Source organism: Sceloporus occidentalis, unplaced genomic scaffold, assembly GCF_023333645.1.
Source record: "Sceloporus occidentalis isolate IW3139 unplaced genomic scaffold, rSceOcc1.0.p SCAF_244, whole genome shotgun sequence".
Lineage (NCBI taxonomy): Eukaryota > Metazoa > Chordata > Lepidosauria > Squamata > Phrynosomatidae > Sceloporus > Sceloporus occidentalis.
In genome coordinates this window covers 1,119,831-1,133,633 of record NW_028317224.1, presented here as the reverse complement: position 1 = coordinate 1,133,633, position 13,803 = coordinate 1,119,831, and the positions used below count along the sequence as shown (strand labels likewise).

Here is a 13,803-nt window from a genome sequence, read left to right as displayed (position 1 = left end):
GAATAATGTGTGATCACTCTTTTGTTCCACTCAATAAATCTAAAAATGTTTCCAGGGCTGCTTTTCATTCCCAGTCTGGCCCTGGCCGCGTTCATTCATTAGAAGCGCAGGCCCGCGGCTTGCGGTCACTTGATGGGAGGCAGACACCGCGCAGGCACCCGGCCGCGGTCATTCAGTAAGCACAGCCCGTAGTCACTATGGGGAGGAGTGGCAGCACGCTTGCGCGGCGCCCCTATTGTAATTATGCTACTGCCCTGTGCATTGATGTTGGTGAGAGGGAGGAGGGAAGCTCATGCTGAGCTGCTGTCTGCTGAGACTCGGTTGGGGGCAGCCCAACCTAACAAGCATTAAAAGAGGTGGGGTATAAGTGGGTGTGTCAAAGGGAGGGTCTTGTGTGGGTGGAGCCAGGGGCAGCAAAATTATGTTTTGCCTAGGGTGGCAAAAATACTTGCACCAGCCCTGATGGAGAACAGCAAATATAGTAAAAAAAAAAAAAAAAAGTTTTATTTTGATTCCAGATTCTTTAAATTATATTCAAATAAGAAGCATTTATTTGAATATAATTAAGAACAATTTTTTTTAAATTTAAAAAAAACAAAACAAACCAAAAAAAAAAACAAAAAAAAACCAAGTTTTTAATGAGCATGTCCTACAATTCTTTATCTTTACATAAATTCCTGCATGGAAAGAGTTAAAATATTGGCATTGTAAATGCCCATAGGGTGTCTAGTTGTATGAAATGCATGAGTTGATGGGGTAAATTGAATTGGCCGGGTTCAAAGATGTCCCAAATATAGGACGTGGGCACAGACTGACCAGATGTCTAAATGGCAAAAAATACACGCCTCACAAAGACGGCCTTTTACCTCCCAAATAACCCAAACCCATGCAGGGGGGGGGGTTATCACTGCGCTGAGGAGATGTTGTTGAACACAGATTGGTGTGCTTGACACGAACATATACCAGGAGCGATAAATTTATACCTGAAGTATGTGTGTGAAAGAAAAAAAAAATAAAAAAAAATTGCTACCATAAAGTCTGACAAAGGCTGGTGGTAAAGTTAGTGCATGGAAAGGGTTAAGATACCAGTATTTGAAATACCTTGGGGTGTCTCATTTTTACAAATATATGGTTTGATGGGTTAAATATCTTTGGCTGGCCTCAAAGATACCCGAAATAACACAGGGGGGGGGGGGGGGGGGGGGGGGGGGGAATTAAAAAAAAAAAAAAAATCATTTTTGAAATAGCAAACTGGTACTTATTGACCCATAACATGCAGAAAAAAAAAAACAAAATATTTGTAGGTTAGATATGATAAAAATGGTGTCTAAAGAAAGCCCTTTTTGTCCAAAAAAAATTAAAAAATTAATAAAAACCTATATATAATGTGTGGGAGCACAAAATGAGAAAGAAAATCACAGCTAAACAGCAACACTGAAAAATGTTAAGAGCCATTGTCCTGCAATATACTACAAGAAAAAAAGTGTTGTCGTTAGTTTACAATTACAGTGATAACATTTCCCCTTCATAAACAATGACCCCCCCAATTCTAAAACATATTAACCATATGGACATTGGCACCAACACATACCAGATGCCGCCACATTAACCTATTGACCACTGTAGGGGCATACCAAGATTCTTTCCCCCTCCCCCACGTTCTGAACCACAGGCATGCCCAAATCAAGTTAGTGAAACCAAACCCACAGTACCAGAACAAATTATCCCAAGCGATCCCCACCTCTGTGAAAGAACAGGGTAGACACCTCAGGTGACTGACCGTTGGACTTCAGCAAAGTTAAAAACTGAAGGTTTTCGGTAGAATATATCCAGGTCTTTACAACTCAAATGGTTCCTGTTTTGGAGCAGAGATTGATGGACAAGGTTTGGTGATAACCGATATTCAGTAACCAGTCTTACTATGTGGTATAAAGGGCCAAGCCCAGTGAGCAGGGGCATATGCTACTCTAGGATGTGGCATCCATGTGGACTGTACTACACAGCCAATAGAAGATTTATCTAGACACCAGAGATAAAGCAGGGTGACCCACCAATACATTAGTTAGGACTAACCCAGCAGCCCCCCTATAACTTACTGTTTACCATGGTGAGCACTGGTATGATGTCATACCAAAGTATTAGCACAAAGTAAGGAGACCATGGAGGTTGTGCTGGTTAGGCAGTTTCTCATGGTAGATTTGGGTGCATTCCAAGGGAGATCTCCAGCCTTTCCAACCTGCCCAAGGATAAGTGGTACGCCGGGGAGCCGAATCACCCAATAGGGAAAGCAGACACCAAGTTGTGGCCGAGTGGGTCAAAGTTTAACCAATATGTGGAACAAATTGTAAGTAAGATATCCCCACATCTAAATGATAACCTATTCAAATAGTGGTAGACAAAACAGGAGCTTCAGGTGATTACCAGAGACTTGACACAACCAAAAGTAAAAAAAAACAAACAAAAAAAAAAGAGAAAAGAAACAATGCAGCACATTGTTTTATTCAGGCTCTGATTTCACAGACAATTGCTTTGCAATTATGAGCTTCCCAACAACAATCATGAGACTAATGAGACTGAGGGAGCCAACTGCCACCAAAACCCAGAACTCCACCTGCACAGTTTCTTGAGTCGACGCAAGAGCTTGAGTACGATCTGCTCCAATCACCAGCAGTGGACCCAGTGTGGCCAGTTCATGTTCTTGCTCTGAAAGGGCACCTATGTGAAAAGAACACGTTATTTTTGGCCAGCTGGTTCAAATCATAGCCAACATGAAGCAGTGGTGGTCTGACTTAACGTCGCACTTTAAAGAGCAGTCAGTGATTAGCTTCCCCCCCCCCCCCCCCATTTAATTCCTGACCACCAGCTGTAAACATTTAGACTTTAAATTCTGCTGAGCTACTTTGTCATCTAGTGTTTTGTTTTTTAATGAAGCACCTTAAATAGAAAAAGGCTCAACTTCCAGCTAAAAACAAAGTAATTGATTAAGCAAGTCCAAACACTTAAGCAACCAGTTACAAAATGTTAGCAACTAAGTACTGGATAGATGCCAGTCAAGCCCCAGTTTGTAGACCGCATCTGTAGCAAGAGGATCGGTTTTAACCATTGCCAATACTTGACAAACCTAAACCAGTGCTTCTACATTTACTGGCCTAGTGCTTACATCCCAACAGGGACTTCATGTTTAGTTGTTATTGTAGCAAACACATGACATTAACAGAGGTGGTGGGGTAAGTTCACTCACCAGATGCAGCTTCTCTTTTCCAATGTCCCCCATATCTACTGAACTGGGATCCTGGTAGAACTGTCCTCGCACAGTTGCCAGTCACACAGCATCTGCAGATATCACTGGATCCTTCAAGTTCTGACCAGCTGAGGAGACAAAAGAGACATTAAACACACAATGACAAAGCCATTGAGAATAGAAGTCAACCAGTGGGAACTTGGTAGAGGGCGCCACTAAGCACCAACTGAAAAATGTAATTCAACAAGTTTACAGCCCATTTTCAAGTTGAAAGAGGAGATTGCTTGAGCAAGGATGTTTTCTGAAGAGTGTTACCGGGGGGGTGGTACAGGGAGACCCACATGCTTGATCAACAACCTCTACAAGATCACTTCACTCACCTGTTGGTGGATTTTCTATAGGAACAGGCCTTGTTTTGTTGATCGGGAGCTTGGTTTTCTGCAGCAGCTCTCAGATTACAGGTGATGTAGATCTAGAGCCAGAAGGACAACAGTAGAGACAACTAAAGAACGTATAGACCCAGGAGATCAAACTACCAGAGATACTCACCACAGAGGTATCAGTCCCAGTAAACCGGAAAGCATCCACCATGAATTGCAGCGTGTCTGGACGGGGTCTCGGGGATCTGAAGGCAGAGGATGAATCCTCCTCTCTGCCATCCAACAAACACCTGCCAAGCAGAACCGGGTTACACGTATTTACCTGCAGCCATAGAAACACCTGGGCATGTAGTGTGACCTACCCATAGAAATCAATGATGTCATAACGGGGACCGGAGGAGCCATCAGGGGATAACGTAGCCACACAGCTGTCAACAAAGATCTTCATAGGCACGTGGTTCCCAACATCAACAGAAGCCTCAATGTGGAACACTTCACCCAGCTTGAAGACTGTAGAGGTTCTTGGGGCAGTCCAGCCCTCTTTAAGGAGAGGACACAGAAGATTAGAAATGTTCCAGAGTCAACTCCCTCCCCACATGTCAGAAAGTTACCATTCATCAGTCGCAAGGAGAAAGACAGACGTTCCTCTGCTGATACGGTGGAGCTGAAGGGCATCCATGTTGGCTTGATTGCGTTGCTGCTCACATTTCCATGCCTACAGATATTATATATGAAAACCCAGTTTCTGCATTTCTGTCCTGTGTGCGTCAAATAAGGGGATACAATATCTCACCTGGGGTAGTAGCACTGGATGGGAACTACAGCAGAGTTGGTCCTGATGATAGGAGAGTTCAAAGAAGGAGTCGGGCTGTAGGTCAAGTTTGTGCTGTAGACCAGGAATTCAGGGGTCATCTGTGGACAACGAAAAAACCCATATCTAATCAGATTTGTGGAGGGCACAGATCTGTCAAAAATACTACAGTGGGTCTTACATACCCAGATTTGCACATGTTGCATGAGGGCGTTTGGGGGCCAGGTTTGCAACCTACCTGCCCACAACTTCCAGTACATAGTCAGAACAGCCCCGGAGGGAAAAAAATTGGACGGAGGGGCCACATGAATTTAGTGCGGACAAGGTACCCATGGTCAGGCCTGTTGAAGGGGTTAAGGCATGACTAAGGAAAATTTTGGTACTGAAAGTGTTAAGTTAGTGGCACGTGCAGGGGCCAGAAGGGAGGGGGTAATTACCCTCCCTTAGGGGTATATAAGGAAGGGTCGTGGCCTATAGGGGCAACCATTTTAAAGAAAATTTTCCCGCCCGTCCCTCCCCTGATTTTGGCATTTTGCCGGGTACTCTGGTTTTAAGCTGGTACGGCGCAGGAGTTAACCATCTAGGTGCGGTTACTTGTGGTGCACAGAGGTGTAAGTGCAGGACACTCCAGGGGCATGCGCCTCTGTGAATCGTAAGGTCATGTGACTGCCGCGCTAGGGGACGCCGGCAGTTTCTGCAGGGATACAGGTGGACACGCCCATACCAGCAGGTTACTTATTTGGTTATTAAAATGTTTACAATTGGTTATGTTATTTATATATATTGTGTCAAATTGGTTGTGGTAATAATATTTGACACTTTGTAACATGTTAATAAAGGTTGAGTGTCGCGGTGCTGAAGTTATTTAAAGTCCGCACCGCGGACAAATAATTCCATATCTGACATTTAATAAAGCTTGTAAAATAAAGAAGTGTCTCTTGTTTTATTTTGTAAAGAGGTACCGAAACTGGACGCTACTACATTCAAGCAGCTGTGCAACGCTACTGGGTCTTTCTATACAAAAAAAAAAAAAAAAGTCTGCATAGCTATACCAACAAAATTATTATGTAGGGAGTGATTCTAAGCAGAGTACACCGAGTAGTTATACAGTACTTTAGTTAATAAGGACATTAGCAGGCATACTAGGCACGTAACTGGACACTAAAGCACCACAGGATCTGACCGCAATACAATGAAGGCATTTAAGCAAGCATTGGATAGGAATAAGGATAAGCTAAATACAGGATAAGGCCAAGGAGAGCACGCAGGTTGGGCAGACTAGATCAGCCAAATGGTTCTTATCTGGAGTCACTTCAGAAAAAAAAAAAAAAAAATTTATCTTGACACAAAGCTGGATTACCAAGTCATAGCAAGGCTCTGTAGATACAGCATCCTGCATACTTCCAGTCCCACCAACTCATCCCAGCTAGTTTAGGGCCTCACTACCCAACACTAGCCTTACCTGTAAGGTGTTGCCGCACTCCTGCAGCCCATACTGGAAGATCACTGTAGTCCCTGTGCTCCCAGAGCTGGGTTTACACAGTCTGGGTCCGAGGCTCAGATCAGAGGCTTTCACCAGCCTCCCATTTCTATACAGATCCCTGTTCACAGACACCTCCATCCTGTCCTCCATACACCGCACACTGATAGGATGCTCTCCAGAGGCCTGCAGCTGCCTGGGCTGACCGACCACCTCGCCATGCCACCTACTGGACCCCCAACCAGACCAAGGCTGAGATCCGCTCCTCCAATAGTCCCACTGACGCCGGTTCCTGACCAGGACCTGCTGACTGGAGACAGCAAACACTGGCCCAGAGAGCAGGGCCACCAGAACCAGACAACTCAGTCTAACCCACTGCCCCATTCTGCCCACAAGACAATGAGGGAGAGCACAGAACAGGCCTGTATATACCCCTCCCAGCACCTGATTATTCCATCACCTGAGCAAATTAACACCCAATAATGAAGTAATGATCTTCAGGAGGGCTTTCTAAACCCAACCCTTGCAAACAGAAGAGACAGATATAGAGAAGAAACTACCATATCAGGGCTAGTTAAAGGCAGCTCCCCATTTGCTCTAAAACTGCAACTCTCACTATGCTTAGCCAGCAGCTTGAAACAATCAGTAGTATATCTATATGCTATGAAACGCCAATCCAAATCAGGAATCCATATGAACTATTTCTTGACATACTTCTGCTAATAAAATATTGCGTAAATGGACGTTATCTAGACCAGGGACGCAGACCTCCAATCCCTGAGGGGCCACCAGCAGTCCACACATTCTGAGTTAAATTAAATCAAACCTAAATTAAATTAATAATTTGCAATAGTAAATTACTAAATATTGAACTTATTCTCATATGTGTTTGGAATGGGATGTTCCGTAATGGGCATATGCCATTTAGCGGATGTTGGCCTTACAAGGACAGTTTAATGTCCCTGACACCCCTAATAAAGAACAATGCATATTCAAGTACCCTGTCAGTAACCTTATCTGAGCTGGAAGTTGCCGCCATGTTTTCCTGGACATGTATAATTTTAACATATTGCTGACCATCCCAGATAAAATGCTGCCCTGCAGTATGGAGGATGTATACCTGATTAATTGGTCCTCTTCCATAAGTCTATACATCCCACATACTGCAGGGCAGCATTTTATCTGGGCTGGTCAGCAATATGGTATGATAGGCTTTATTGGGGTACATCAGGCATATCTTTCCATTAGGTTTTGTTAAAGCTATATTGGCGTTGTATACCTTTCCTTCTGCTCAAGATTTAAGTTCAGGTTTTATTTCTAGTTTCTTTATGATTTCTAAAGTCCTCTGTCTCCTTAATTGGATGTCCTGGCCTAGGAGATCTACAGGGATTGGCTGAGTCAAAGTTAAGTATGTTTGCAGATGATGTCCTGATGTCTCAAGGTAATGTAGCTGCTGGAATCATACCGTCAAATCCGATACCACAAATTGAACACAAACAAGTCACAAGCTATGGAGACCCACTTATAAACCCAGGTAGAATTCCATTTTAAACCATGTTTTGTTTCAAAGAATGAACGCATAGAATATTTGGGAATTAAGCTTCTCAGCAAGGAGGTCATTGCAAGAAACTTTAAGAGATTGAAGCCCATGGGGCTCAGAATGGGCCAGAGTGGGCCCTTGACTGGGTGCCGAACAGGGCTAGGTCTTGGCGGCAGTTTTTGGCAGGGGAGGGCTTAATGGAGGGTTATTTTAGGAGCCATTTTGTTGTCACCTTACTAGTGATGTCCGGATCATGAACAAATTGTTCGATTTATTTGTAGCGGTTCAGTCTGGGAATCATGCAGTTGTAACCTGATCCTAGAGCGAGTCATCTGCAGAGCACTCAGACACAGACTCTGGGATCAGGTTACAGCTCATTCATTCACAGAGGAACGATGACTCATAAGACACAGAGTCATTCAAAGATTCGAATGATTCAAAGATTAAAATCATTCAAAAATCCAAATCTTACAGAGATTCGAATCATTCAGAGAATAGCACTGACACCATACTTTTATAAATAAATACATTAATAATCTTCACTGCCCCCAGGATTTACATTCCCCTTAGTTTGCCCCCTTTACCTCCAACTGCACCTTAAGTTAACTTTATTAAACTAATTAAATTAACTTTCAGTCATCTGCATTAAATTAACCCCCCATTAACCATAACTTCCCCTAAATTAACCCTAAACACTCCATTAACCATAACTGCCCCTAAATTAACCCTAAGCACCCCATTAACCATAACTGCCCCTAAATTAACCCTAAATTAACCCTAAAGACCCTATTAACCAGAACTGCCCCTAAACATTGTAGTAAAATTTTATTTTTTTCATTTTTAACAAACCCATTCAATCCAAACACAGTATTTCAGTATTTTTTTTTCCTGGGTGCATAAAATGACTGAAACAACTTGTGATTTGTATCTCGACGCCCCCCCCCCGAGTACAGGAGTACCCCATATACATGGGTAGGGAATGTCTCTTTGGCACTGCGGGTTCAAAATTGAAACATGCGCATTTCTGTTTTTAAACATGGAATTTTGACAGATCAGTTTGTTGGGTCCAGGTCTGATCTGAGACACGTAGACGTCCCATATTTCATTTTAACCCCCTAAAACTATATATTTCCTAAAACTAGATGACTCAGGAAATCTAGTTAGGGGTGTATTGGCCCGTCCCATGCAGCTGATTCCACACTGGCGCCTTCCAAATTTAGTCTAACAAAAAATACCAAAAAAAAATTCTCCATGATTATTTTTCTGAGTAGATGTGTGAAAAAACAAAATAGGTCTTGATTTGTGTTCACTAACACCCCCTGAGTACAGAAATACCCCACATGCATAGATAAGTCATGTTTAAATAGCTATCAATCAGACTGTAAGCCGCAACAGCGTTGTTTGGTGCCAAAATATTCAAAATCGGCGGAAAACGAGGCTTGAAACTGATTTCCGAACGTGCGTAATGCTCCCGGACGGAAGTTAATGGAACGCCACGTTGGAAGTTCTGACATGCCGAACTGCGGCGTACAAGCCGCCTTGCGGCATCCAGACACCAACTTAAACTCCTGCCGAGCCGCAACAGCGGCTCACAGAGGTAAGTGCGCATGGGCAGCGCTGGCACCAGCCGTCCGGCTACAGTGCAAAAGGCATCCCCCACCAAGGGGGGATTAGCCCAGGGAACCGGCTCCACCTAGAGCCGAAGAGAAAAAAAAAACAGGAGACGAGTCATCCCTACCTGATATAGGGCAGGAGAGAGAGAAGGAGAAAAAACAAAACAAACAAAAAAAAAACCACAAAACAAAACTAAACTCAGAGAGGGGAGGACTTTTAAATGTTTTGGAGTCCTGCCCTATCTCAGGTACGGAGGAGAAGTCTATCTGTAGTATCACCTGTAGAATTACCAATTCATTAATCTGCGAGTTGCCAGAGACAATGCAATATGGCTGGCGATTCCCACCTGCTTTGCTCGCTACTCAAATTAAAGTTATGCAAAAATACAAGGGTTCTGAAAATACGTTGTGAGCTTCAGGTGAGTGACCATTCGACTTTGTTAAATAGACGCAATTGTGTTCACAAGATGTAACTGGTGACCTGCGATTCCCTCCTGTTCTTACTGCTACTCAAACTAAAAAAATTAAGCAATGTAATATCCCCTCTAATTTTGTATTGTTGGGCGCATGAATATTAAACAACTTTAACATGATTAACCACTTGCCTTAATGAACAGATCCAATTGTGTGTCAACATACCACTGACTCATATTTTGAGGAAATTTTATAGTAAATATTTTTTTGGTAGAATAAATCCAGGGCTTTGCAACTCAGATGTTCATGTTTTGGAGCAGAAATTGATGGAAAAAGCTCGGTAATGACCAACATTCAGTAACCAATTTTGCTATATGGTATGAAGGGCCAATCTCAGTGAGCAGGGGTATATACTGGTCTAGGATCAGGTAGAGATCAAGATACCTGGTACCATCCCCTGAGTGAATAGAGTGTTCCCCTTAAATACCCCCCCCCCCATGTTGTGTAGAGCAGATGTGGTGTCCATGTGGACTGTACTACACAGCCAATAGAGGATGTAAGAAAGGTTTATCTAGACACCAGAACTAATGCAGAAAGACACACCAATACATAGTTGACAGAATTATCTTGGCTGGGTGTTTCCTTAAGCCTGACCCAGCAGCCGCACTATAACATAACTGATATGTCACACAAAAGTATTGGCACAAAGTAAGGAGACCATGGAGGTTGTGCTGGTTAGGCACAATTCCTCATGGTATATTGGGTGCATTACAAGGCAGAGCTCCAGTCTTTCCAACCTGCCCAAGGATAAGTGGTGCACTTGCGAGCTTAATCACACAATAGGGCAACCAGACACCAAGTTGTGCGATGCGGGGGGGGGGGTCAAAGTTTGTAACCAGTGGGAATCGAACATGTATCCCCACATTCAAGCTGAATGGTAGCCTGAGACTCATTAAATGCAAGCCTGCAAACCACAATGTTTAACCATAACCAAGAGTAAATGAGGCATAAGACAACATGCAGAACATATTTTATTCAGGCTCTGATTTCACAGACAATTGCTTTGTAATTATGGACTCCCCGACAACAACCATAAAACTAATGACTCAGGGACCCAACAGCCACCAAAACCCAGAACTCCACCTGCACAGCTTCTTGAGTCAACACAAGAGTATGATCTGCTCCAACCACCAGCAGTGGACCCAGTGTGGCCAGTTCATGTTCTTGCTCTCAAAGTGGACCTGTGTGAAAAGAATAGTTATTTTTGGTCAGCTGGTTCAAACAATTGCCAAGTAGTTAAAGTGCAGATATATTCTGTCTTTCCAAAATCAAGCAGTCTACCAGACCACCCAGTGGTGTTCCGACTACTTTTATGAGTAGGCAGTGATCAGTTTTTCCAATTTAACTCATGCCCATCAGCTGTAAGCATTTAAAGTTTAAATCCTGCTGAGCTACTTTGTCATCTAGACAAAGATGAAACACCTTAGAGAAAAAGGCTCATAATTCTCCAGCTGATCAAGCAAATCCAAACACTTAAGCAACCAGTTTCAAAGTGTGAGCACCATCAGTATTAACCATTGCCAATATGTGACAAACCTAAATCAGTGCGCCTACATTTACTGGACCAATGCTCACATCCTAACAGGGACTTCATGTTTAGTTGCCATTTGATTTCTTTCCAAACATTATTGTAGCAAAAAAATGACATTAACAGGAGGTAGTGGGGTAGCTAAAGCATGTTCACTCACCAGATGCAGCTTCTCTTTTCCAAGGTCTCCCAAGTCTTCTGAATGGGGATCCTGGTAGAACTGTGCTGGCACAGTTACCAGTCTCACAACATCTGCAGATATCACTGGGGCCTTCAAGATCTGACCAGCTGAGGAGACATTAACTCACAATGACAAAGCCATTGAGAAAAAGCCAACCAGTGGGTAGCAAATAAAGATGCAATAAGTCAGTGGGAACTTGGCAGAAGGCTTGACTAAGCACTACCTAGAAATGTCCTTACACAAGTTTCTAGTCCATTCTCAAGTGGAAAGAGGAGATTGCTTGAGGAAGGATGTTTTCTGAAGAGTATGTCACCAAGAGGGCATGGGGAGACCCACATATTTGATTAACAACCTCTACCCCTTCCAGAGAAAGAAGATCACGTCTCACCTGTTAGTAGATTTGCTGTAGGAACAGGCCTTGTTTAGTTGGTCTGGGACCTGGTTTTCTGCAGCAGCTCTCAGGTTACAGGTGATATAGATCCAGAAGGACAACACTAGAGACAACTAAAGAACGTATAGACCCAGGAGATCAAACTACCAGAGATACTCACCACAGAGGTATCAGTCCCAGTAAACCTGAAAGCATCTACCATGAACTGGAGTGTGTCTGGACGGCGTCTCGGGATCTGAAGGCAGAAGACGAATCCTCCTGTCTGCCATCAAACAAACACCTGCCGAGCAGAACAGGGTTACATGGATTTACCTGCAGCCATAGAAACACCTGGGCATGTAGTGTGACCTACCCATAGAAACCAATGATGTCATAACGGGGACCGGAGGAGCCATCAGGGGATAACGTGGCCACACAGCTGTCCACGAAGATCCTCATCAGCACGTGGTTCCCAACAGCAACAGAAGCCTCTATGTGGAATACTTCACCCAGCTTAAAGACTGTAGAGGTTCTTGGGTCAGGCTTAAGGAAACACCCAGCCAACAGAACAGAAGATTAGCAATGTTCCAGAGCCAACTCCCTCCCCTTATTTCAGAAAGTTACCATCCATCAGTCACAAGGAGATAGACAGACGTTCCTCTGCTGATACGGTGGCGCTGAAGGGCATCCATGTTGGCTTGATGGCGTTGCTGCTCACATTGCCATGCCTACAGATATTACATATGAAAACAGTTTCTGCATTTGTCCTGTGTGTCAAATAAAGGGATAGGAAATCTCACCTGGGGTAGTAGCACTGGATGGGAACCACAGCAGAGTTGGTCCTGATGATAGGAGAGTTCACAGAGGGAGTTGGGGTGTAGGTCAAGTTTGTGCTATAGACCAGGAATTCAGGGGTCATCTGTGGACACAACAAAACATCTACACAGATTTGTGGAGGGGCACAACACTAGATATGTCCAGATGGACCACAGTGGATCTTACATAACCAGATTTGCACGTTGCCCCAGTGGTTGGGGCCAGGTTGGCAACCTACCTGCCCACAACTTCCAGTACAAAAAGTGCAAGGCTACTGGGTCTTGCTATACAAAAGGGACAAAATCTGCATAGCTATACCTACCAGCTGGTACAGAGACACCAAAAGATTATATAGGGAGTGATTCTAAGCCGAGTACACCAAGTAGTTATACTTTAGTTAATAAGGACAATAGTAGGCATACTAGGTCTTAACTGTACACTGTAGAGCCACAGGATCTGGCATCAATACTAGTGGGTAATACAGTGAAGGCATTTAAGCAAGCATGGGATAGGAATAAGGCTAAGCTAGATATAGGACAAGGACTAAGGAGAGCACTCAGATTGGGCAGACTAGATCAGCCAAATGGTTCTTATCTGCAGTCACTTTAGACATCAAGATTTCTCTTGACACAAGTCTGGATTACCAAGTCATAGCAAGTCTCTGGGGGTTGAGTGTCTAGCATACTTCCAGCCCCACCAACTCATCCCAGCTAGTTTAGGGCCTCACTACCCAACATTAGCCTTACCTGTAAGGCGTTACCACACTCCTGCAGCCCATACTGGAAGATCACTATAGTCTCTGTGCTCTCCAAGCTGGGTTTACACAGCCTGGGTCCGAGGCTCAGATCAGAAGCTTTCACCAGCCTGCCATTTCTATACAGATCCCTGTTCACAGACACCACCATCCTATCACCACACCAAATAATGAAGTAATGACCTCCAGGAGGGCTTTCTAAACCCAACCCTTGCAAACAGAAGAGATGGATATAGAGAAGATACTGCCATATCAGGGCTAGTTAAAGGCAGTCCCCATTTGCTCTAAAAATGCAACTCTCACTATGCTTAGCCAGCAGCTTTAAACAATCAGTAGTATATTTATATACCATCAAATGCAAATCCATATCAGGAAGCCATATGAACTATTTCTTGACATACTTCTGCCAATAAAATATTGTGTAAATAGATGTTATCTAGACCAGGGGCACAGACCTCCAGTCCTTGGGGGCCACAAATTCTGAGTACCCTTGCCTGAAAATGAGTGTTTTGATGATTTTTTTTTTATCTTTGCTCAATCTGGGATATCCAAAAATGATTTTTTGTATTATTTTTTATTTTTTCCAATCTTGAAGTTGGTGCCAATGTGCAGACC

The 13,803-nt window shown here is 43.6% G+C and overlaps 1 protein-coding gene and 1 pseudogene across 1 annotated transcript; both read right to left on the bottom strand.

Moving 5' to 3' along the window:
• Nucleotides 1-2,497: 2,497 nt before the first annotated feature.
• On the bottom strand, nucleotides 2,498-6,296 carry LOC149276244 (zona pellucida sperm-binding protein 3-like). Its single transcript, XM_089503854.1, has 8 exons — nucleotides 5,895-6,296; nucleotides 4,415-4,533; nucleotides 4,233-4,336; nucleotides 3,984-4,161; nucleotides 3,791-3,911; nucleotides 3,622-3,713; nucleotides 3,242-3,369; nucleotides 2,498-2,715 (listed from the first exon to the last, which is right to left on the bottom strand). Exons 1-8 carry the CDS (start codon nucleotides 6,294-6,296, stop codon nucleotides 2,498-2,500), a joined length of 1,362 nt encoding a protein of 453 aa, XP_089359980.1.
• A 4,584-nt stretch (nucleotides 6,297-10,880) lies between these two features.
• Nucleotides 10,881-13,339, bottom strand: LOC149276243 (zona pellucida sperm-binding protein 3-like; annotated as a pseudogene).
• Nucleotides 13,340-13,803: the final 464 nt, after the last annotated feature.

Coding starts and splice junctions, on each gene's coding strand:
- LOC149276244 (XM_089503854.1), bottom strand. CDS start 6,296: ATGGGGCAGTGGGTTAGACTGAGTTGTCTGGTTCTGGTGGCCCTGCTC. Junction 3,370..3,621: donor TATAGAAAATCCACCAACAG/GTGAGTGAAGTG, acceptor TTGTCTCCTCAG/CTGGTCAGAACTTGAAGGAT. Junction 2,716..3,241: donor GAAAAGAGAAGCTGCATCTG/GTGAGTGAACTT, acceptor CTTTTCACATAG/GTGCCCTTTCAGAGCAAGAA.